Source organism: Motacilla alba, chromosome 1 (assembly GCF_015832195.1).
Source record: "Motacilla alba alba isolate MOTALB_02 chromosome 1, Motacilla_alba_V1.0_pri, whole genome shotgun sequence".
Lineage (NCBI taxonomy): Eukaryota > Metazoa > Chordata > Aves > Passeriformes > Motacillidae > Motacilla > Motacilla alba.
This window is the reverse complement of record NC_052016.1, coordinates 63,260,401-63,285,649: the sequence shown is the minus strand read 5'-3', so window position 1 is coordinate 63,285,649 and position 25,249 is coordinate 63,260,401. Positions and strand designations below refer to the sequence as shown.

Genomic DNA, 25,249 nt, shown 5'->3' with positions numbered 1-25,249 from the left:
GTACTAAGAACATTTGTTTCACTTTGTTAGCTATTTTCATTCTTTCTAAACAGCTGTCTATTTTCTCATGAACCAGATAAAGGATATACCCTTGCCCAAATATATGCCCAAATGAGTTCAGGGAAAGGCAGCAAGATCCCTGAAAGGTTTTTTTTTTTTGGGTTTTTTTTTTCAGGGAATTCTGCTATTTCTCTCTCATTTGTTAGAATCACTGGAGACCAGCAATCTGCATTACTGCTTGGGTGTTGCAGTAATAGCAGTGTTTTCAGTGCCATAGGCAACACATGGAAAAAACATCCCTACTTGAACTGCTACATGTAACGTAGGCCGCACAGGCTGCTCTGTGTTTTACACATTAACAGAGATGTACTGATCACAGGTGGGGGGATGGGTGAAGAATTGCTTTTCCTTCCCCTTCTCTCTACATAAATTTCACTTAACTCTGCTGTTTCAATGTTCAGCTCCTATTGTTAAAAACGGTGTGAGACATTAAGAAAGTACTTGAAGGCACTTGAAGGTAAAGGAGATGGCTGAAACAAAACTGGGAGAGAACAGAAAAGGTCATTCATGTTGTTGTTCTTAAATGGGTGTACACTGAGAATGTAAGGATGTCCCTTACAGACAGATTCTGCAGGAAGGTGAGCACCCTTCACTCCCATCAGCTTCTGCAGCATGGGAGGACCTTCTGGCATCTCCCAGGAGCCAAACCATTGGGAGAAAGTGGCCAGAGCACCACTCAGACCTGGGCACTCTCCTTGCCTTCAATACATGCAGGATATGAAAGTCTGCAGCTAACAGACTTTATTTTTCCATGTCCAAGAGCAGGCTGTAACTCCAACTGCCAGTGAGAAGGAAAGTTATTCTGCTGGCTGTACATTGCCCAGTCTGATAGTGTGTATCTGGAAAGAAAAAAGAGGAGGTAAAGGGAGGGGTGTTGTCTGCCCAGCATTTCAAAAACCTGGACTTATCCCATGTGAACCATTTTTGGGCTCTTTTGCAGACAGTCTTACTAGGAACACTGCATACTTTTTCTTCCCAAGAGGAATCTATTGTTTCCATCAAGATCCTTGGTATTATGCCTTCTACTTCATGGTATGCACTCAGTCACCAAACATGCATGCCTCTATATATGAAATATGATTTGATTCTTATAGTGCAAGAGATTCTAGCCAGTAATTGTCTTCTTGCACTTTTTAAATAAAAATAAGAGGAAACTTACTCTAAACACCAATCTGTCACTTAGTGTCATCTTCGGCAAAGACTGAGATGCTCTCATGCAATGGTGTGATTTGAAAGGTGACAGGGACAAGGGACAAGTTACATGGAATTTGGAGTGAGGCTGCAGTGGAGAGCGCTACCTCTCTAGCACGGTTCATCTGAGCACTGGTTCTGCCTGTGGCTCCCACCCATCTCCTACGGTGTCTGGTCACTCTCTTGTACCTAGCACACGAGATTTTGGAGTGGTGGAAGGTTCACATCCCTGTACTGTGATTGCAAGATCCAGACTTCACTGGAAGGCACCAAGGGTCTGCAGTGAGAGGATTCTGCTCATCTCACAGATGCTGCAAACATGTGATGGAGTGCTGGGAAGTGCTCCCTGCTACAGGTGGAGCAGCAAAGTCACATCTAGAAGAGCTGTCACACCTCCTCAGGTCCCCACCTCCACATTTCCACTGCACCCCAGCTCAGCCCATGCTGAGCTCCAGTGATCCAGATCACAAGCTGGGTACTAATGTCAAATGATTACAGGTTGGAGGCTTTGTTATGTGCTGGAAGAAACTAAGATTGCTCTAAACTAAGTGGTGTGTTCTGTAACTAACTGTGAATAGAACGCCTCTAAAGCATTGCTTACAAACTTACTTGGTATAGAGTTATTATAGTAATTTTAGCTGTGTTAGAGAGTTATGATGAAACAGGATTACTTGCTGTTTTTCTGTCAAAGAAACCAGGAAGTTATGTATTTCTTGCTAGTTATGCAAAATTATTGTTTTGGGGAAGTTTAATATGAATTGCTGAATTCCTTGGTCTTTATGGAAGGGATGAGGACATAAATTGCAATTATATGGTACACTTTGATCTTGATTCTTTGCCACTGATTTTCAAGACCTGTACCACAGTACTTGCAGCGTAGCAAATGTGGATTTAAGTTATTTTTGATCACCTGCAAGACACTATCAGCTGCTCTGACATCCGATATGAAATAGAAAAGAATCAAGGTTGCTCTAAGACATGCATTTTCTCTGTAGCCGTGCAGCCACAATTCTTGAAATACAAAGTATACTGAGTATCCCCTCCTAGACCAGCGCTTCCCATGGCCATGTACCAAAGCAACATCCCCATATGGGCCAAAATCTATTTATAAAACACATACAGTTTCACTTCCATAGAAAGTGATTTAAACCAAGTGATTAAACCTGAGAGCACATGACTTATTCTTCATAAAATATTGCATCTTGCCATCCTTATTGATGTTTGGGGGCTATTAGGACAACCAAGGAGGAGGTAACTCTTTGCTAGTAAAAGTCTTAATCTGATGGTGCTGTTCTTGCAAATAACTGTTTCAGTGGTCCTGGACACATATTTGGAAAACAAAGATACCTCTTAGGGGTTGAACACCTTCTGGACAGAGAGGTACTGGTGGTCACAATGAATCCATACTTGTGCACATTATCAGAGCATATCTAGCTACTAACATGATTTTGGATATGATTCCCCATTCAAGAACTGCATGCATGGTGTATTTTTTTTCCCAGTGGCAGGTACCCTCTTTGCAATTTCACCTCAATTTATTGCTGCCAGTTGACTGGTATCAGCAACATGGCTGGAATGAGTGAGGATGAGGCCTAAACACACCAGGCCTAGTGCTGGCCAACTAAAATCACTTATCTGACTTAAGCCAGCTAAGTGGTTTGCAACCACCATGTTTGTGTTGGTTCACAGCTTTACTGAGTTCCTAGGTGTCTCAAGAACTTGTTTATACCAGAGAGATGGCCTGTATGGTTTGCAAGGAATATATTTGGGCTTGCATGTAGGGTTGAGCTGTTCTTTCATTTCCACTGCTGCTTTTGGCTTTTAGGCCTTCACTTTCGCCTTTTGTACATCACAATGGTTATCCAGGCAGTAGTTCTCTTTGGTCCCAGTGTTTTTGCTGTTCTTTAAAGGGATATGAAGCATTCTACCTGCTATCTTTCCCACAATCATCAACACAGGCTTTACAAAGTTTTTGCCTTGTGTGCTCCACCTAGAAACCTGAATTCAGCTTGCTGGCTGATGTCTTCTATCTCCTTGCATTTTCTGAATTTTGTAATAGACTGATGACACGATATTTCAATTTTCGTTTCATGTATCTGTGCTAATAGTCTGATGTGGGTAGGGAATCAGGTTTGCATAGTTTTCTTTGCAACAGACATATAAACTGCTTTATTTCAACAGCATACACTGGAGATATTGTGAGGCTGCCAGCAATGTGTCTCCACAGATTTTGTCTCATTGCTATTGACAATAACTAGTTGTCTTCTCTATTTTTGTTAGAAGACAGGTTATATCTTACCCTGATGGCTTCTTCCCTTGCCAGATGCTGTTTCAAATACTCATAAAGGCAAACTCCTGGAAGACAATCCTTTCCCAGCTTAGGTGTGTCTTTGTTTTGCTCTCCATAGCTCAAACACCTATCGGCTCTTCCTATTTGTAGAGCAAGGCTCCCATCACAGTTGCAATCCCCTGAACCTCTGCTGAAGTTGACACGAGGTGAGAATGGCTATAGTTATCACTATCACATTGCATATTCCAAGGTTGTCTGAAAAACTTGAAAGAAACTCTGCCATTTTACAACTAATAATGTGAGCTAAATTAGTATTTCAAGCATGAACATGTAAGTGCATAGCCTTTAACTGCTTAGTCATTTCCAGTGTTTCAGTGATACTAAGTTTCATTTTGGTTTTAGTTTGCATTCAGGTCTATTTTCAGTTCTGAGAACTGAGCTTGTAGTCATGATCTCCTGCAGCTTCTGTCCTCTTGCATCAGTGTCTGTGCAGAGCATCACTATCATGACAGCGGCAGTGAACCTTGCCAATTTGCCCGGTGTATGTGGGGGTGTTTGAGATCCATCCTGTGGCAATTGAGTCCCACTAACCATCATTCAGCATGTGTTTTGAGCCTGCTCACCTGCTAGGTCTCAGGACACAGTGAGGGAGATGCTTTCCTGAGCTCCCAATGCTTCTCACAATCAGTGGCAGGCACCAAGAAGTGCTTCTTTTTCTGTAGCAATTAAATAATTCTGTTCCCTTATGTAATGAGCTTGCTTGAGACTATGCAAGGATGAACCTTGTTTATCTTCTGAGCAGTAACTATCCTGCTTGTCTCCTTTCTGAGCTCCTGCTTTATATGTAAGCTTCCCCCCGATCTCTTATCTCCCGTCAATTAACTGTTCTCTTCTTCCCCTCACCCTTTTTTATTTTCTTTCTTTCTGAGTATTCTGAGAGGTAGGTGTTCTGTAGATGGATTTTTTCTGAGCTATTTCCTGATATAGCTTCCTTGCCTTTCAAACTCCCTTCACCAGCTTTGCTGCAAGGAAGCTCCAGCGCACTGTCTGCTCTGCGTAGGCTACTCATTCTCCTGGTGGGTCTGCTCTGTGTAGGCTACTAATCCTTCTGGTGTGTCTGCTATGAACTGCTCGTCCCAGGAATGCTGTGAGCAGTGTAGGGAGTCTGTGCTCTAATTGAAAGGAACATCTTTCACTCTGTGCCACCTGATGCTTCAGTCTGCATACTTTTTCTCTTGAGATTCTTCTAGTAATTTTCTTTGTTCTGTTGCTGTTTGTCAAGCTACCAAGGATGTATAATGTGTCCTGAGTTGTAGCTGCTGTTTTGTGTGGCACCAAACAGAGGCAGCCTTGCAGGCTGAGTGCCACACACTTTCTGTTTTATGCCTTACTTAATGTGTGTGTTGTTTCTGTCTCCAGACCAGACAGCTTGTCCACCTGTGATATTCATGTGATGAAAGCATTGGTGTACCCTGACTGTGTCTGAACTACTTCACACAATTCCTTCTTCAGCATTATCTTAGAGCACATGGAGCATGAGGTGAATGTCTTCATGCTGAGGTAAAGTAAGGCTCTCCTGCTGTATGCTGTCAAAGTGCCATGTCTAGTACAGGACAGGTATCTACACTGAGTTCTCATGCTGTCTTGTGAGGGACCAACTCCTTGCACATAATCCCCACCCAACTCTGATCTTCACAAAGCAGAAAGGCCTTGCCATTTGCCTTTTTTTTCTGCCAATTTAGAGTAATAGAAATTCACTCTGAGACTAAGGCTCATGTCTCCCTTAGCTGTGGTACTTTCTGTGCATTTCTCATATGAGTTTTCTTTTCACAACCATTATGTGTGACTAACTGGCAGAACAGTCACCTGTCTTCTGATACCATCCACAAGACTTCCTTCTGCATTCTTCTCTCCTCTGCTACACTCATATCAGCTTGCTGAAGAGTATCCACTGTTTTCCTCCTAGAGCTGCTCCTTTTAAGCTGTTCTAGATCTTATTGAAGAGACAAACAAATGCAAATACTGTCACATAGGAACTGGAGGGAGCAAGGAACGGAAGGGCTGCTTGCAGTGACACCTTGTCATTAGCTTAGTTTAGCTGCTGTGCCAGGATGGGCCCAGGATGGCCCACTCAAAGCCAAAATACGGAGTGGGACCTTCCAAATGCATCTGCACAGATGGGAAACTGGTGCTGGTGTGATTGGTGTTTTTGTTTTCTGTAGTGCTTCCAGTTTCTAATCCTTTGTATCTATAGGAAAAGAGTTAGATCTGGCGCAGTGCTCAGGCAGAGACGAGAGAAAGTGAAGGCAATGTACAGCCTCAATTCTATGCAGGGTCTTTTTTTTTTTTTTTTTTTTTGCTTTCCACAGTCTTGGGAACATGGACAGTTTTCATAGTGTTACTTTCAGAAGTTTCAACTTAGTGTGTGCTACGCACAGGTCATGCCTGCATTGCAGCTCAGCTGCTCAGATCAAAACATTTAAATCAGTCTTGATCCCTGATTATTGCTGCATGCCCTTGCACTGCTATAAAGTAAAACCTACATCTTTAACCCCTGCTAGGCCAAGTGCCTGTGTAGCCCCAGCCTTTCTGTAATCCTAGCTGTCCTGATGCTGCATGTCTTAAGAGGGAAGGCTGTGCTGACTTGTCTGCCTTTGCCAGTCACAGGCCCCTCATGTGAGCCCAGCAGAGCAGGCAAGGTGGGCACATGGTGTCTACCTGCAAGCAGGGTAACCTGGTGGCTCCTCTGGGCTTTGGGTACCTCCTCTGCAAAGGAGGATGGTTGAGAAAGGTATTGCTGCTAATCTCCCTTCAGCAAGATGCTGTGAATCAATTCTCAGGATTAGTGTTATGGTGTAACATCAATGAAGAGAAGAAATAAAACCATCCTTAAAAAAAAAAAACCAACAAAAAAACCAAACCAAACAAAAAAAACAAACAAAGGCAGCTTTAGAAATAATTTTGTCTTACCAGAAGTGGGGGAGGAAGGGACATGGTGTTCCACTGGTGAGAAAACTTCACAAACCTCACCAGAAGACAGACCTGATTCCTAACTGTAAAGACCTGATGCTGGAAGAGGAAGTTTTCATCTATGCTATATAGGCAGAGCCTAGCAGTTAGTTCTTATTAGTTCTTACTCACAGTTTATTCAACTTGAATTGAATAATGTTTTTATTACTTACTGTTTATCAACACTTTTCTTTAAATTGCTGAGAAGATGTAGCTATTTATCTATTTCTTTATGCTTTCCAGCAGCAATGCAAAGATTGCACACAAACGAGAATTAAATATTTTAACAAAACCAAAACATGCTGTGACTAGTGGAAATTTGTGGGTAATATGATTTTCATAATCCCACCAACAAGCTTTGTCAAAAGCAATGTGATATCTAGGCACAAATGTTGTGGTAACTGTTGGTTAACTTTGGCTAGGGGCTGTTCCAAGGAATGCTGTCAAGGTTTACTCTCTGGAGCATCCAAAGTTTTCTTGAACTGGTAGTACACTGATTTAGTCATGCCAAAAGCTAAGATCTGTGCATCAAAAATAAAGAACTGGCAGTTGTACGTGCTCAGGTACCAGTAGTAGGTATAAGGGGAATTTGCACTGGAGATTAAGTTCAGGTGTAGTATTTTAGGTGTATTATAAATGTAATTACAGTAAAATGACCCCCTCCTACCCATCTCCCTTAAAGCTCTTTCCTTAATGTAAGACATCTCTTTAAAAACACTGCTAGGCTGCTTGCTGACACTTTTGCAGTGATACAATGCATATAAAACATAATTGAAAAATGCTGATACTGAGAACATATCTTAATTATAAATAACAAGTTTTTAATGGCTGCTATGAATTTTTATGTGAAAAGATCCACCTCTAACACCCTTCTCCCATTTCCTTAACACCTTTTTCCCCAGTGCTGTTTCTGGTTGTGACTGCTAAACTCGCTGTCATGTCTCCTGTTCTTCAGAAACCTGGGGTTATTTCCTTGTGCCAGTTAGGTCTTCCTTGTCCCTGTAGCACTCAGCGGTTGAACTTCCTGGAGCTGGGAAGGCTTTGGTTTAATGTCAACCATTGAACCATTGATCATGGCTCAGGGCAAGCGAGTGAAATGTAATGCACAGCTCAGGGGAGATGTTGTACAAGTCCTGTTTTATCTTTAAACTCTGTAACCCCTGTGGAAACACCTGGTCTTGCTCCTCTCCATCTCCCGGGCTCAGCTTCCCAAGCTGCAGAGAGGAAGGGGGAAATAAACCAAACCCATCACCCTCACCCGCTGGGAAAGGTCACCCCACCGGAAACTGAGCGGATGGTGGCTCCTTTGCTTGGTTTGCCACTCCAAATCCTTCGAGGGTCCCTGTGGGGCAGGCTGTGCGCAGGAGCCACAGACAGGTGTGAGCCGGCCGCTGCAGAAGCACGGCACAGAAAGCCCTTCTGCAGGGCACATGCTCCCAAAGCCTCGCTCGGTGGCAACAGCCGCTGCAGCCTTTAACTTCCCGGCGCGGAACGCCGAGCCCGCACACGCTGCTGCCGGCACACCTGCAGGCTCACGCCGCCCATCCAGCCCTCGGGCCCTGCTCGGAGACAGCTCCGCCGGCTGCCCGCAGAAGGGGCCCGAGCAGGCGGCGGGCAGGCATCCCGGGCCGGCTTTACAAGGAATGCTGTGGCAAGGAAACAATGGAGAGCCGCCCCCTCTCCGCCTCCCCACCGGCGCTTCCAGCGCCGCTAGCAGCGCGCCGCCGCTAGGTGGCGCCGCGGCGGGGAGCGGTGCCGGGAGGGGCGGAGCATGCGCAGTGGGCGCGCCTCGCCCGGGCCGCGCGCCTCCGCCCCCTGCTCGCGCCGCCGCCGCCGCCGCGAGCGGGAGGAGGAGGAGGAGGAGGAGGAAGGAGGAGGGAGAGAAGGGAAGGAGGGAGTCAGGTCCGGTGGCCCTCTCGGGTAGCCCCAGCGGCGAGGGAAAGATGGCGACGCTGGGAGGCGAGTCGCAGCCCTTCCCCTCTGCTGCTCTGGCGGCGGCGGCCGGGGTGGGCGGCGGCGGCGGCGGCAGCGGGGCGCTGGGTCTGCAGGCGCCGTTGAACCGCGGTCTGGAGCGGGCGCTGGAGGAGGCGGCGCACTCCGGGGGGCTCAACCTGAGCGGCAGGAAGCTGAAGGAGTTCCCGCGCAGCGCCGCCGCCCTCAGCCACGACCTCTCCGACACGGTGCGGGCAGGTGAGCCCGGGCGAGCGGCCGCGGGCGGGCGGGGAGGGGGGCGGCCGCGGAGCGGGGAAGGCGGGTTTGTTGAATCGCCCGGAATCCCCTTCCCGCCCCCTCAGTGCCCCCCAGCCTCCCTGTGAGGCGAACACCCACTCCCCACCCTTTCGTTCGCCTTCCTCCGGGGCCCGTCCCCACACGGAAGCCGAGCCCACCCCCGTCTCTCCGTGGACCCTGTGCTTTCTTTATTCCCCCCGCCTTGGTGTATGAGGTAGGTGTTTGCTTCCATATGGCTGGATCTGTGCACGCTCCCCTCCATCCCCCCGCTCGGCGTTTGGTGAGACAGAGCTGCCTCTCCCGTGGCACACTGGGGGAATGTGTGGGGAATTCTTGCTCGCACCTGTCCTCTTCTCTCTCTGGGGAATGTGCGTCTCTGTGCCACCCTTCCCTGACTGCTGAGGTTTGCGGTGGCAGCCAGTCCACCTTTGATTCAGCCGCGGCAGGAATGCACGCACGGTGCCAGGGTGGATACCTGCTGCTTCTGTCCTGCTGCTCGTGGGTGAACCCTCCTGGCACAGAGGGGATGCAAGTCCCTATGTAACCACATTGAGATTCTCATGTGCCTCTGTCGCCTATTTGCATGCCATGGGGAAGGCATGTCCGTAGGAAGACTGTTTGGTGTGCAGATACCCCAGGGAGCATGCTACCTCTCACAAATGCCATTTGTTCGGCACTGGGGTTGACATGCCCCCTTAGTGTCCTTACAGTCGTGTAGCCACAAGTGCCAGCTCTATGCAGTGCTATCTTCCAGGGCAAATGTAGAGAGAAATCCTTGTCTTCACAGGCACTGTATGCACTCTACCGGGGGTGACACCATCATTACATAAATCTGCAGAGGGGACAGGCCTGACAACCCTGCAGGCAGGAGTGGTGAGGGGGCATGTATTCAGTCTGTGTTAACTTTCTCACCTTTTTTTCCAACATGAAAAAGGACACACATGTTTCTCACCTAGGGAGGCAGACCCACATCAAAGGGTCGTGTGAGTTTTCCTGCTCCTGTTTATCCCAGGTGATGGAACCTAATCCCTTCTTTACGTGGTGTCACTAGGTAGAAGGGTGCAAACCCGCATTAGAGGAATATATTAGTGTATTGCTAAGGTCTTCAGCGTACGGCCTCCGCATGCCCTTGTGTCCTCATTTGCCTGCTGCAGATAGTTGTTTTGTGGCAGCGGAGTGGGAGACGTGTAGTCACTTGTTCTTGTCCCACAAAACAGCAGGTGCTATATACCTGCATGCAGACATGTGATAACACGAATCTAAATTCTCAGCTACTCCTGCACATGAGGGTATTTATGCCTTCCTGTTATGAAGACACACGTGCTTGTTGTGTCTGTCCCAGAGTTAGTGCCTCAGGTGTATGGTAGGTGTCATGTGTTGTTGTTTAATTTTGTTACTTGATGGCTGTTGCTGAGTGGATTTCAAATTGGTCTGTGTGAGCACCTATATTGTTATATCAATTAAAGAAAAAGTGAAGAAAGCTTGATGAATGAAACTACCAGTAACTGATAGCATGAATTACCGTTCTAACCATTGGCTGACTCAGTAGCAGATGTGAAAGGAATAGGCATGGTAGGGGAACTCTATGTGGTTAGAAGAATGACTTTCAGCTTGTCATCCCAAGCAAGACGTTTTTTATCTCATTTCTTTTTCAAAGTTGAATTCTAGCAGACATGCTGCAATACAAGATAAATAGTTTGGAAATCCAGAAACTTACCTTGTTTAATATTGAACCAAACTGTTGGAAAACCAAATTGTATACTGAAGGGATTGTACACTGGGAAGAAAATTGTTTGATTGATAGTGATTGCATGTTAGTATTTGTGTATCGTAACTATGTGGTGCACAGGCATGAGCTGTGTGTAGTATGTAGAGGTAGCACCTGCTTCTTACATGCTTGCTTGTTCTACTGATTTTTCTAGGAAAAAAAATAGTCTTTATCTTTGAGCATTATTGTGCTTTTGTCAGAGTTTACATGGAAAACATTCAATATGGAATTGAATGTAGAATTGTGTTTTCATTCTCTTTTTGTTTGATATAAACAACAGTGTAGATCAACCCGTGTCTTAATCTTGTGACAACAGCAGCCCTTTTATCATTGTCTTTTTAGAAGAACACTGTGTTAATCTATGGTTGCTTTTAGGTTTTGTTTGCAACAGCTTGTTGTAACTGTTTAATGGGAACTGCCTTGAAAGTTGTATGTTGATATATTTCCAGAAAATCCATGGTTTTTTTCCGTTTGTTGCATTACATAACAAATATATAAACAGAAGAGATGCTTGGCTTAAGGCCAGATTTCTGAAACTCTTGGGGCAAACTCTTGATGGGAATTTTCTCTTCTGCTTCCTCTCCATAAATGTGCATAGTATAAAACTTTCTTGTACTACTTGGAATAGAGCCTTGAAATGAGTGATTTATAGTTTTGGATCTGATGTGCTGACATGTCTCTGAAGTCCTGAAACATTGGGTTTTGGGGTAGGAGTAGCCTTTTACTGTTTTTTTGAAGGGAGGAGAGGATTGCCAGTCTCACTGAAAAATGGAGATGAGTGAGGGGAGTTAAGTTTAGGGCTCTGAGGAGCAGGGAATTTCCAGAAAGTTGAAACCATGTCTGCACTTGACAGTGTTTTAGTACTGCAGACTGAAAACATTTTTTGATTCAGAAAGTGATCATCTACAGCTTCTTTTAAATAAAATATTATCAAACTCGTTTTCTAGAAAGGTTCTGAGTGTTTTTTGTAGGTCTGAGGAAGAAAAGAGTGATCAACTTTAAGTTCTCTGTTCATGCATTTACTTTTTTCCTGAAGTTAGAAGTCAGATTTTATCTAGCAATTGATGCACTTACAAAAGTGACATGGCTTGTTTGCCTTTAGCAGCTGGGATGGGATAGTTTGATTTTTCTAGTTCTCACTGCAGTTACATTCTGTAATAACTACAGAGGCTTGTCACTTTCTATTCCTGTGGCTTTTGGTTATGCTTTTTCTTCTGTGACTTTTCTTTGCATTAAATCCATTTTGGTTATAGAAATGTGACAGAACATTTCTTCCTCGGTCTTTGAGAGTTCTGCTCAAGTGCTGAGTGACCTAGTCAGGTCTCTGCACACAGAATGGAGTTTTCATGGTGTTCGGTACTGTTAGGGGAAAATAAAACCTCTATGCAAAGTGTCTTGGATTTAGTCAGGCGTTTTAAACCACATCAGTGTGAATGCAATGCAAAAACCATTTCAAAAATAATAAATGCTATTCTTATCACTTTTATTACAGGCTGGGTTATGCGGAAGGCAGTGGCACAGTAATCACATAGTTCTTAAGTAATAGCATGCAATTATATTCCTCCAAACCACTGGGAATGCTGGAAGCATGTTACTTTATAAAAGAGCAAGCAAAGGCCCCAAAGATGTAACCATGGCTGCCTACTGTATTACTTCAGCCTCCTTCTGTGGGCTTTGATTGTATTTCTGAAGACAGATCCTCTGAACTTTTTCTGGTGAATATCTGCTTCAGGTATTCATATTGGATGAATTAGGCACATGGGGAGGGATTACTTGCTGCTGCTGGTAGTGACCTGGCAGAGAAGAGAACAAATTCTTTAGATTACATGCTAGATTATTAGCAAATAATTACAAATTGAAGTATTTTATTGCTACATTGGACAGTATGAAATTTTGGAAGGAATGTGGGTTTTTTTGTGCAATAAAATGCTCTCTTGATAAAAGAGCTCCTGTCTGCTGTTTTTTAAAGTGCTTCTGAGTGTACTATGCTTGTCAGACAATGCTGTGTTGAAGACACCTTTGCCTGGCAGCATCTTTGAGATAGTTGTTTCGAATGTGCAACGATGGACTTGCTTTCAAGATGGTTGAAAAATCATAGTATCACTGTGAGCGTTGATGCTGGTTCAGGTGAAATATGTTCCTTTCATTCCTCTTTGCTGATAACATCAACAGCAGTATTTCTTGTTTCCTCCCCCTTTTTTAAAAATTAAGTATGATGTGCATGGGGCTCAGAGCAACCTTATCTAGTCAAAGATGTTGCTGCTTCATGCAGGGGAGTTGAACTAGATGACATTTAAAGGTTAGATCCAATCTAGAACATTCTGTGATTCTGTGTACATTAGATTGCCATAATTTATTCTTACTTACTTTCTCCTCCTGCTACATTCATGTGATTCTTCATTCACATGTGAAAATTCTCCTAATTTCAGCAGTAGATGTGCAGTTGGTTCCACCTGTTCTAAGTGCAGGTTGTACTGGGCAGGATGTCATGGCTTGTTTGTGCTGCTGCACACTTCCAAATATCAAATATGACCACTATATGGACTCTTGTTTAGAATTTGATTGTTATTTGGCCACTAGAGAAAAAAAATTGATATGCCCTGCTCCTTTGAAGAATTCTCTCTGATAATGACTTTGAATAATTCATAATTTTGAATTAATATTTTGATTTAATTGCGGGGCTTTTTGCATAAGGCTGAGAGCCTCTAATTTGGTTTAACTTAATAAATCATATCAGTTTAACTTAACTTATCATTTAACTTAAACTCATATCAATAAATAATGTCTTTATAAGGCTAAAAAAAATAGAAATCAGTTTCTTTTTAATTTCAAAAGTGAGTCCCTTCCTACGGCCTTTCTGTGTTTATTTGAAGATTTCTGACCTTACTTACTGCTTTTTTACACAAATTGTATCTTAAGTATGTTAGGACAGGGAGAGAGAATAAATATGTTTGCTTATCATCACCAATAAATTGAATATTACCCTGCAGCCAAAACTTAGGGGATGTGATTCTTATTATTAAACATGAAGATAAATCAGTTTTGTATTCATTATTATGTATTTAACAGTTTCTCACACACCTGATTGTGTGGTCTGTCTGGACATCTCTGTGCCAGCATATTCAAACTTCTGGTTTTTTACCCGTAAGCAATGCTTTGGGAAAGAGCTTTATCAAACTAAAAGAGTTCTTTTAGAAACATTGATGTGCATAGCAACTTATAACTGCAGAATACCATTTAAACCCTCGTGGCCCTTTTATTCTTCCTGAAGCCTGACTGTATCCTTGCTTGTGGATCTTATAAACATCAAGGCTATTGAGTTCTTTTGAAAACAGTCTATTAGTTCTCTTGCTGTAGAGTCTAGTCAGTGGTGCTTTTGAAAGTTACCTCTTTTGTCTGAAGATTTATGCTTCCATAGCTGAAATGTAGCCAGTGACTTTGCATGTGCTGTTACATGCTCCTCAGCACAAAATAAAGTGATTTGGCTCAGACTGTCTTTGTTGCATGGAACAAATTATGAGTACACAATTGTCTGGTTACTGTTTCAGAATGTGGCTTGAACAGATTAATGGCTTTCTACCCCTGACTGTGCATGTGTGTTTATTTCCCTTGTATTTGTTTGTTTGTTTTTTCTTTTTGACTTGCTTGCTAGTCAAAACTAGTGCACTGGCTAAGAGGTAGGAGAGATGCCAGCCTAAAAACCATGTGAGGGGATGGCAGAAAGGGTGAAACCCCTCAATTTCAGCAGGAGTAGGCTCTGCTGTGGATTGAACCTTTACCCCCAAAGAGAACTTCCCCTTTAGGGTGCAGTTTTTTAAACAGCTCTGCCTAGAATTGCTGTGTTTGGACGTGCTGTTCATCTAAATGAATAAAAGCTGAAGGCTTTTGTAGAAATATTGTTTCTGTGTGCATCCTTGGTCAGTCTGCTTGGAAAAGCCTGACTCAGAGCTCCAGAAATGCTGTTTTGAAAGTAAAGGTGCTACTTGTTCCCTTTCAAATGCTTTTAGACAAGCAGTTTAGCAGATCCATTCACCTGTGATCACTGGTGGGAGGTAGAAGCCAAATATCCCTACATTGTTTGTAAGCCTTCTTTTAGTCCTTCCCTGGTCTGTTTCTATTGTGTCTTCAGCAAAAAAGGCATCTTGGTTTAGACATCTCTTAAACGGGAGAGACTGGAGGAATCTTAGCACAGTTACTATACAGAGAGTTTTGAAAATACTGAATACTTCTGTGAGGAGAAGAGGCTGGGGCAGAATCAGCTATGACAAAGTAGAATGAATATTTGCACAGTAGAGCTGTAGCTTGGAAGAGGAAGTGGGCAAATGCCAATGCAATATAGGTTTGAACAAGGAAATAAGTAAAAAGATGATAATGTTAAAGGCAGAAGTGTCATAGAGAGTGAAAACTTAGGAACTGTTGAAGAAAATACATGAAGTCAAAGAAGGGAAATGTGTGTAATGGCTTGGGATGATTCTCTGAAATCTGTAAAACTGAGGAAAAATGCCAGTTATATTCATAATAAGAATTGTGTGCATAGAGAATCAGATAAACATGGAGAAAATTGTTTGGCTCCAAGATACATTACATTTACAGACTTTATGCTGCAAATAATAGTTTCAAATTCATACTTTGAAATACTAATTGTTGGATTTAAGTTTGGGAAGCTTGGCATCCATTTGTCTGCGTTAGGAAAACCAAGTGATTTTGCTGCTTGCAGAGTTACAAGCTCAACCAAGATGGAGAGACTGGTGTTTTGTGTATCAGAATGACCATTCTAGGAAGGATGAGTAACTTCTCCGGGCCACACGCTGACTGCTCATCATTCTGCTGCCTGCTGTGTTCTTGCTGACTGTTAGTAAGCATTTATTAGGTTTGTGAACATTCCCAATCTGGTTAAATTGCTGATTCACAGTTAAAATCAATATGATTTAAATAATTGAAATGACACGTCCCAAGCCAGAGATATCTTAAATTTGTTCTGCTGAGACTAGAATTGTGGGAAGTGCACCCATTTATTGTCCTCCAGAGTGTAAAACTGAAAGAGCCAGAAATGTTATCCCTGTGTTCTGTGAGTGGATCACTGTCAAAACTGGAAATGGTTTTACATCTGGCTTCTGACTGTTCTCTGCTCACCATGTTGTGCAAGGTATTATACACCCATCAGAGCAGTTCTTTGGAATGCTACTGAGGGGTTAAGCTTCTGGAGGAATAATTCCTTTCTGCTAAATTTGTACATAGATGTTTCTTTGTGGGAGGCGTTCGTTTATGAAATTCTAATGCTTTCTCCCCAGCGTCCTTCTCTAAGGGTGTCTTGCTGGCCAGCTTTTTATTCTTTTTTTTCCTTGTATGGTGCAGAACACCCTAATGCCTGTAAACCTCCTAACTATTTAAAAATAGAAATAACAATAACAGTCTTTTGTCTTCCTATCCCAGGCTGTAGGAGAAATATTCTTAAAGGAAAAAACAAAAAGTCAAAAGTTGTGAGATGATGATCATGGCAGAGCCAAGTGGGGGTTAGATTTGTGCTGAATTTGGAGCCTGAGGAGGTTTACACTTGCTTTTGAAGCTGCATGAAGTGTTTCATGTTCAGCTGAGCTTGTGTGGATTTAGTTAAAAGCTAAGTTCATGGTGATTTTGTGAGGTAGTTCTTCTAGGAATGGTTAGAGAAATTACTGGAAGTAGCTGGAAGTTTTAAATATCAGTATGGAGTTCTTGGTCTTTATGAGAAGCAGAACAAGGGCAAAATAGCTGAGCACCAATGTTAGCAGTGACTTGTGCTGCTGAGTGGAGAAGGTTTTTATGTCAATTTTCCATGGATGGGTGATTTTATTCCTTGGTGTGAAGTGCAGTAGTTGTAATATTTTTATTTCCTTTCAGGACCGTGGTGCTTTAAAATACTAGATTAGTAACTGATTTAATTTCTAGGTTTTGGATTTAACTATATAAACTAGGTGTTTTCTACTATTGTAGTCTGATAAATACTTATTTCTGGTAGGATGTGACATTGCTGGAGCAGCTGGCATTAATGTGTGTGGGAAGGATTTAAGACAAATTAATTTTTTGAATTACGTAAAATGCAGCAAAGTACATCTTGGAAGTATATTTAAATATAGCATGTGGCTTGATTTCTTTATACTGTAAAGAATACTAAAATGCTATTATAATAATAGTTTATATTCTAAAGTAGTATGTTTCAAAAGTAGCAAAGTGACTGCAAATGACACTTTGACTTCAATTTATTGTATGTGAACAGACATGAGGTTTTTTAGCATCTAAAGTCTGCATCTTTGGTTGTGCTGTTTGCAGTGACACCTCTCCTTTGTAGCATTACATTAGACAGGCAAAAAGTGAAAATGAAAAATAAATAAGATGGGGGGAAAGACCCCACCACATTTAAGTGTGAAGAGAAAAGCATGAGTAAGAAGCTGAATCTGTTGTTTGGTGAACAGAAAGTAAAGTAAAGCTTCATAAAATGTGTGTGCAAAGATAAATCCCTGAAACTAATGGAGAAGTTTTGTAAAACAGGCAAGAAGTGGGGTAGGAAAAGAAAATTGAATCAGAGGGTAAGCCAAGGAGAGATGTGGAGCAGAATACATGCTTGGGTAACCTTTACAGGGTAAGGCAAAATACCAAAAATGCAAGTGCAGTAGTTTATGTAGAGTAAGAACCTTATGTCTGATTTTAAAGACAGTGACGTTGTTATTATGGTCAGCAAAGCTTTTATTGTTAAAATGATTTTTTGTACTCCTTGAACTTTTAACAATTTAAAACTTAATGACAAGAGAAGTAGGGATTATTGAACTGTAGACAGGTAGTACCTATCTATTGCTGCTGTTATATTACTCTATTTTGAGCATAGTGAGGCTTAGCCGAATTCATTGGATTCAGCCTTTTTAAGGCAGGGCAAGCATATTAACAACAAAGCTGTGTGTCTATTCAGTGGGGAAGGAGGAAGAACATAGTGTCATTCATATGTAGTATAATTAAAAAATGCAGACTGTTATGAAGATTTCTGGAATGGGTGTCTGGTCAGAGCTGAAAGGAGCTTTCTCAGCAGTTGGGGCAGGACAAGGATGCCCTGGTTACTAAATACAGCTGTGATTGATCAAGAGGAACAACTTAACCCAGGGTTTCCCATGCTTATTTTATGTTGTGTTGCTAGGGCTTCTTGTTTGCTTGTTTTGTAGGGTTTTTTTGAGTTCATCCCAGTTCAAGAAAACTGTCCTTTTGCCTTCCACTTTGTACAGTGTATTTTCCCTGCTCGGTAAGTTTTGTCTGTGATCCCCTTTCCAAGGTTTGAATTCCAGTCTGGCTGAATGCCTACTCCTTGCTTGTGTTCCACTTAGCAGTCGTTCAGATTGCCTTGTGTTACTGACTTGGTTTTTTCCTCACTCACACATGTCCTGTCACTTGCAAGGTTTGCTAGACATGGTATTTTATTTCCCCCTGCTTGCTATTGTGTTTGAAGGAAGATGTATAAACAAGAACATCCATCTGAAATGTTTTGTCTTATTTTGAGACCCGTCAGAACCAGTTGCTTCTAGTTTCTATACAGTGTCAATATGATGATGTAGCTTCTTAGTCATAATGTGCAGAAATTTAGACTGATTTACTGAATTGTAGCCATGTTATAATGGATGTTTCCATTCACTGTCTGAACTTTCAAATGTGATGGAAAACTATTGTGTTAATTTGGCAATGTGTAGTTTTACATGTTATTTTTCTGAGGTTTTATTTGGGGGGGGACAAAAAAGACTGCAGAGCCTAAAGTTGTTTCTCATTTTAAAAAATTGCAAAATTTCTTCCCTATCTTCAGAACTTCCTTTTTTTTTTGTTTTACTTTTTCCATGTGCTGTCTCAAATTCACCATAAAAAGTGAAGATAATCTGGCAGACTCTCCACAAAAAAAAAAATCTTTCATGCAAATGGTGTGGATCTTATGATTTGAAAGAAAATTGGAACAAATTTAAAATAACCAGTAACTTCAATTTGCTAACATTTTTGTAAGTGAATTTTGAGATAAGACAGACACTATCATGGTGTAGACCATGAGACACTTCTATATCATGGTATTGCTGCTATTACTGCTCTGCTGAAGTGTGCTGTGTGTGACTTTGACATTCAGCCAACCAGTCAGGAACTTGTAAGGGTAGAGAAAGTAGTGTTTTGAATTTCTTGTGATTTGAAAGCCTTTTATGTAATTATATTGATTGTTAATGTAATGACTTTAAGAGCTTAAGTATTTAAGTCATTAATATAATGGCTTTAAGATTTCTGGTTTTAGTTGTTCCTAGCATAGATCTTGCTCCATGTTTCCATTAAAAAATTACTGCGCAAACTTTGCTCAGTGAGTTTTTTCATTGTTCTATAATGATGCAGGTTATCCCTGGTTGTATAGATTTGAAAAACTGAGAAGCAGGAATTTTGAATGGCTTAATCCAGATCTCAGAACAGATCAGAGAAAAAACTGTGAATGGAATCCAGCTTTGGTTCTCTGGTATTTTCTGGAGATTTTATTTTAATTTTTTTTTAACTGTCAGTGTATGATATCTTGAAGAATGTATGTTGAGGTATTTGAATTAGTTTTGTGCTGGAAGATGTTGAGATAGCAGTAAAGACTTAAAGCTTCCATGAAGGTCTTAAGTCCTGGGAGTGGTTTTAAATGTATTAACACATTGCAGAAACTCACTTCTTAGTAGCTTCTGTCACAGACATACAACTCACAAATGGTCTCAAAAAGAACATCACTATAGATTTGCCATCAGTTAAGAATTGGGTAATATGAAAGAGTAGTAACTGTACACAATAAAAAAAAATCAGTATTTTGGCAAGAAGTGCTGTACTCCTTCTGCCAGTTTTCATATCTTTGTGCATTTGGCTTCCTAGAGAACTGAAAAGGTTATTTTTGGCCTAGTGCCCTGGGCTAAAAATGGCTTCTGGAATCTCATAGCTCCGTTTGGTGTTGAGCAGTTCTGTGCGGTAGTAACAGAACTGCAGTAATTGGTAGTCTCAGTGAAGCATTTTAGTTATGCACTTAACATTTAAGCTGTGGGAGATGTGGCTCTGGGATCCCTCCAGCATCCCATTTATCAGAAAAAATTAAGCCATGTTTATCTATGAAGCATTGGTAGCCTGCAGAAAAAGAGGCTTTTCTACAAGTACTTGTTAAAGAGAAGTAGGAGGCAGTGTAAGGTTTAGCCTCTACAGGGAAGGGCTCTAAAATGAAGAAATAAATCAGGGGATTGCTGTGGGACCAGTCAAACTCAAGCATTGCACTTGAGACTGTACATATAGGCAATAGAAGGAGTCTGTGAAGTTTCCCTGTGTTTCCATCCAGTGTTGCAGGGTTTACCTTTAAAAGGGAAAAAAATCCACCATGACACTAACACTGCCCTCCTCCGAGAAACAAATGTGCCAGTTACTAGATGTGAATGTTTGCTTATTATAAATATATGTTTCTGAATGATTTCTAAATACTTTGGATGGAGTTTGAAATAGTCAGGGAACAGTGAACAGGCTAGTTAAATCTGAAAAATCTTACACCAATAAAAGGTCTGAAAACTTGCAAAAAAGGCTGGAGGTTGCTTCCCTCTGTGTGCCTCACAAATCTGTTAACTTTCTCCCCAGTATTTTGTATTGGGCTAAATAGAAGTAATGCATGGTGCTGCAAGAAAGTAAAGTTTTCAGGAATAGAATTCATAAAAAACCCCTTTTTTTTTTCTTCTTGTGTGTGAAGTCAACATGGACAAATTCTGCATGAGAATCAAGAGTTTTTCTAGACATAGCTCATAAACATCCATAGAACACTCATTTTAAAATCATAGAAGAAATCAGTATTGGGTTTTTGTGTTCCAGTTTTGCAGTGTAAGGCTTTGTTAACACAGTAATCTGGAAATATGGCCAAAGTAGAGTTCTGATCAAATTTGTGAGATGATGGCCTAGTGAATAGCTTTTCAAAGACAGTTATCAGATTTTGTTATTGGTGCTAAAGCTCTAAAATGAGGTAATAAATAATGGTGTTGGTATGGGGGTAGTAAAGCATGAGCATCTCAGAAAGCTATCTATCTTCAAAATTACAGTTTATTTTTTTTCCTGTGGAAGAGTGTAAATAAATAATTGGGAAGCAGTCTTGCACAAATGAAAATGGTAGAGGGTAGTAAGCTGCCAGGGTTTTTTGCTTTATGAACAGAAGCTTCTTGCTTTTAGAGGAATTTCTCTAATACCCAGGGTATTTGGTCAGTCCAGTACAATTTGGTCAGTTGTGCCAGACTGTCTCGCCTTATTTTGTGCGGCTGTTTACATTCGATAGTAGTAGACTATCCTTGCTGAAACATGTTGAAGCAATTGATTTGCCTTAATAAAAGAGACTTTTATGCTGATACAGTTTGTCCCTCTGCCTAATGCTGGCCATCAATTTCCCTGCCTGAGTCTGTGGATCTAGATCAGAAATTTATGGCTCATGTGTACTGTCTCCATTTTAAAGTATGCTAGTGATAATGGTATGATTGATTATATATTTCCTTTGGAAACAAATAAGAGATTACACAGCAATTTTGTATTTTAGCTTCAACTTCTGGTCACTTATTCTTTTTTTCTTAAGTAGATCAGCCATTTAACTGTAGCAGGCATTTACTCTTCTGCAGTTGTTTATACTTTAGTTTTTACTTTTGTATTTAATAAACTTCGGTATTTGATTAATGAGGGATAATTCCAGTTACAGTAATTTAGGCTGCCATTGCAATTGTCCATCTAGCTTCCTGCTGAAAGCTGCTGCCCGTGTAAATAGGGTGAAGACATAAATGGTTATGATGGTGGATTTAAACTGCTAGGATAGGCTTGGAATTGTGGCATTAAGGAGCTGGCGTGTGATTTTGCTTGCTGTGCCTGTTCTTGGGGAGGAGACCACCCTCAGGGAGAGCAGTGGGAGACAGAGTTGAGGCTGCTCCTATCTTGCATTGCTGTACTAAATATTGCTAGGGCTTGTGAGACTGTCCTAAACAGATGAACCTTTGCTGTTCTGCTGTGAAATATGACTTCAGACCCCAAATCTTGCAGTTTCATGAAAAAAACTGGGTTTCGGGTGCTTTAACAGTTTTATTGTCTTTTGCTTCATTATTAGCAACTGGCCATAGCAACTGGTGAGTTGCTTTGTAAATACCCTCCTTTGGGTAGCGTGTGTTCAGCTTATTTCGCAGTAGTCACTGTTAGCACACCCAACTTTCATTTTAGTGATTTGCGCCTCTAGACTTGGTGGGAGCTCATGACTGTCGTTGTTCCAGGCTTATGCTGTCACTTGCCAAGACTGTGATTCTATGATTGTATTCCACCTTCTTGTATTTTAAAATTTTCATATGACAGAGTTAAATATGACTTTGATTGTGTCTGACCTACTGTATGCTTAGGTCCCCATGGATCTATAACTTGGCCTTGTGTTACTTATGGCACCATTACTGTCAATCACTTGCAAATTTTATCAGCAATGGCTTTGTATTTTAGGGAGGAAGGTTTTGAAAATCTTGATTGATGCTGGGTTGTGAAGAAATAAAACTAATTTCTTGTGTGAGACATTTAATGATTTCCTTGAGGGTATTGTTCATTTTCTCTGAGTAGATATTGGATTAACATTCTACAACCACATCAAAATAACTGATGTTCTGGTTTGGGCACACAAAAAATCTCATATAGTAGATAGTATGTTTGTATGAGGCTGCAGAATATGATTTGTTTCAATAGTGTACAAATCCTAGGTTATGACCACGTCTTTTTAAAGATATCAAAGTGGACTTTTCTTCTTGTGATAATTTTTCACTTGTGTCTCCTTTTGTATTTTGTACTATGAGTTAGGAACATAAAAATGAAGGTTAGGTGTAATATTGAGGAAGATTTTAAATAAAATACAGGTAAAATTGCTTTATAATTAAGAATTCCTTCCTGAGTATCTGTCCTAGAATGGATTGCTTGACAATTCCGTTTATAGAAACAGGATGTTTTGGTTTTATGAATGTGTATTTCTTGGGAACTCATTTTGAGAAAGTGTTTGTCTGCCTCCACCCTTGGTGGAATGCAGATGACATCAGAATTTTTTATGTACTGGTGCTATGGAAGCACAGAAGGACCAGCTTTAGAAGAGTCAGTGACATAAAAGGAATTGCATTCTAAGGAGTCTTACTATTTAATGTGAATTGTTGGTACAGATGTCCAGGGGATCAAATCTAAGGCAATAAAGATAGAGTAGTAGATGATTTGGATTTTTACCTGTTCCATTTTATCTATTCCATTAATAATTGCAGAGTAGGTTCCAGGTAATTTTGTGATATAAAACATAACCATTCAATTGCCTTTCTTGAATGGCAGAGCTGTGCTATTCACTTGTTTTGGATCTCTTATATGTGTTTTTTTCTTACTTGTGATAATTTTGGTTCCACTGACATTTGAGTTGTCCTTTTAAAAACTTTAGGTTAAGATCTAATTACAACTTCACAAAAACAGCTTCTTTAAGAGAATATTTGTTTGTAAGTAAATGGTAAATATCAGTTAAAATATGCAGTTAATTTAATAACAACTTAGTTCTAACTTTGTATCTAAATTTTATAGGATCACAGGATAAGTATGAAAGGACCTAAGATGCTGATGAAGGGCCCCTGTAGGTCATGTAGTTCAACCACCAGTGCAAAGCTGGGCCAAGTCTAAACTTGTTCAATCTGTTCTTGTCAGCTGAAGCATATTTCATTTAGCTGAGGCATTCCCAAGTATCTTGAAGTCCCAGGTATTCCTTCTGTTATGAATTCCCAGCATTTTTTTGATGAAAGAATACCCAAGGTGATTAGATTTGTTTTACAACCTTGCTTTGCAGCTATGCAAAATGCACTATTCAGGCACCTTTTCTTTGCTGATGTATTTATCCACAGACCTACTTGTAGAATTTTGCTCCAGTTGTGTGTTGACATAAATTCTGACATGTTTTGCATCTTTATTACCAAATGTAGATTCTTATTGTTAGTCTGTTAAGGAAATACTGACGAGAGGACCTAGGTTAATGCATTTTGGAAGTGCTTTTACAACACTTCAAAAGAGAATGTGATGTTGGCTTAATTTTAAATCCTGTGTACCTTGGGGTTTCTCCATTAGAAAGAGGAGCTTGTAGCACTCAAGACTGGAGTTCTCAGTAAAAATACTCAGAGACACAGACTTGCTTATGTTGGGATTAGTGTGTGGTGGCTTTTTTCCTTTAAGTTCTGTTGGCAGCTGTGGAATGCCTGTGTTTAGAATTGCTAAACTGTTTAAAGTTGTATGGCAGTAAATTTTACTTATTTGTACTGGGTTAAGCCCGGTAGGCAGCTAAGACCCACACAGCTGCTCACTCACTCCCCCACAGTGGAATGGAGAAATGAGTCAGAAGGGTTAAAAGTGTGGGTCGAGCTAGTGAATTTAATATACAAAGGAAAAGCTGTACATGCAAGCAAAGCAAAATAAGTTGTGGGTGGGTTTGTTTGTTTTGAAAATTTGGTATGCAAATGCAGGTAGCACGAAACGTGGGCATGAGTGAAGTTACTGGTGAAATCTCTTCTGACTGATGTACATGGGACTTTCCCTGTTCTAATGTTCTAAATCAAATGATACTTCGGACCAGGTTATAGCAGTGTAAGGAAGTTTACCAGTCTTTTCATCTGCGTAAACCTCAGCACAGGCTTGTTTAACCTACTTTCTGGGCAAAGTCTCCTGTCATGCTGCTGTACTTAGCCTGCTCTCAGCATCTGAGTTTAGTCAGTTCAGCAGGAGTTTGAGTATGTCTGTGTCACCATGACTGTAATAGTCAGTAAATAATGTGACTGGAATGCAGTTAGAGCTGTTGGAATATGGTTATTCTTGCTCACTAGATAGTGTGTGTGTATGGTCTCACATATTATGCCTTGGCTTTCATTCTTTCTAACTGTCTCGGGGAATCTGCAACAGCAGGAATGTAAACAAGAAAATATTAGGAGAATTTGTTCTTAGATTCCAAGATCTGAATGTTAGAAAATTATTCCTGATATTTCTGTTAACTGCCAATATATTATCATTGAATGCAGTGTGTCTACTATATAACTTCATGAAATATGCTTTTAAGATGTGAAAGGTCTCCTCCCATACAGATGGAGGAGCAGAATATATGATACATGACAAATACCTGTTTTTCTTAGGTTTCTTCTCTTTGGTTTCTTCTCTTCAGTTTCTTCAACAAATTACCAGAAACTGTAGCTATTAAAAGGAACCTGTTTTCTGTATTTAATCAGATGAAAATCTGAAGGAAAACTCATCTGTGCCAAGATGATACCAGATGCCTTTCATGATTCAGCCATGTATTAGTGTGTAATGAAATGCACTGAGGACTGTGCTATTCAGTATCACTGTTGTTTGGTTTTTTGGTTGTATTTTTTTTTGTACCATATTTTCCTGAAGAATGGTAACATTTAATCAAACGACATCTTAGAATGTTATTCTCACAAATCTCTCTTTTGTTAATTAAAAATTTCTACTTTGTAGCATGGTTACCAATATGTTTCTTCCTCATAAAACATTGTTCTAATACGATATTGCTTGACTGTTTCGTCTATAAATTTTTAAGGGACTTTCCACTGGATTTCTGCTGTGGTGATAGGTAATTTTTCAGACTGCAGCTTTTTTTGCTGTTGCTGTTAAAGAAGCTTGTACTTCTGGTCTCA

The 25,249-nt window shown here is 40.9% G+C and overlaps 1 protein-coding gene across 10 annotated transcripts in view; it reads left to right on the top strand.

Moving 5' to 3' along the window:
- Window positions 1-8,352: 8,352 nt before the first annotated feature.
- Window positions 8,353-25,249, top strand: part of LRCH1 (leucine rich repeats and calponin homology domain containing 1) — a 113,441-nt gene continuing 96,544 nt past the window's right edge. For 4 of the 10 annotated variants that reach the window (XR_005259215.1, XR_005259213.1, XR_005259214.1 and 1 more), the window contains exon 1: window positions 8,354-8,740. Coding sequence is in view for 4 of the 10 variants with exons in the window: in XM_038155602.1 (XP_038011530.1) it covers window positions 8,494-8,740 (247 nt within the window). In the remaining 6 variants the exon portion in view is untranslated. Of the gene's footprint in view, window positions 8,741-25,249 lie in introns of all 10 variants that reach the window. The other 6 variants (XR_005259222.1, XR_005259221.1, XM_038155634.1 and 3 more) reach the window with 3 other exon arrangements.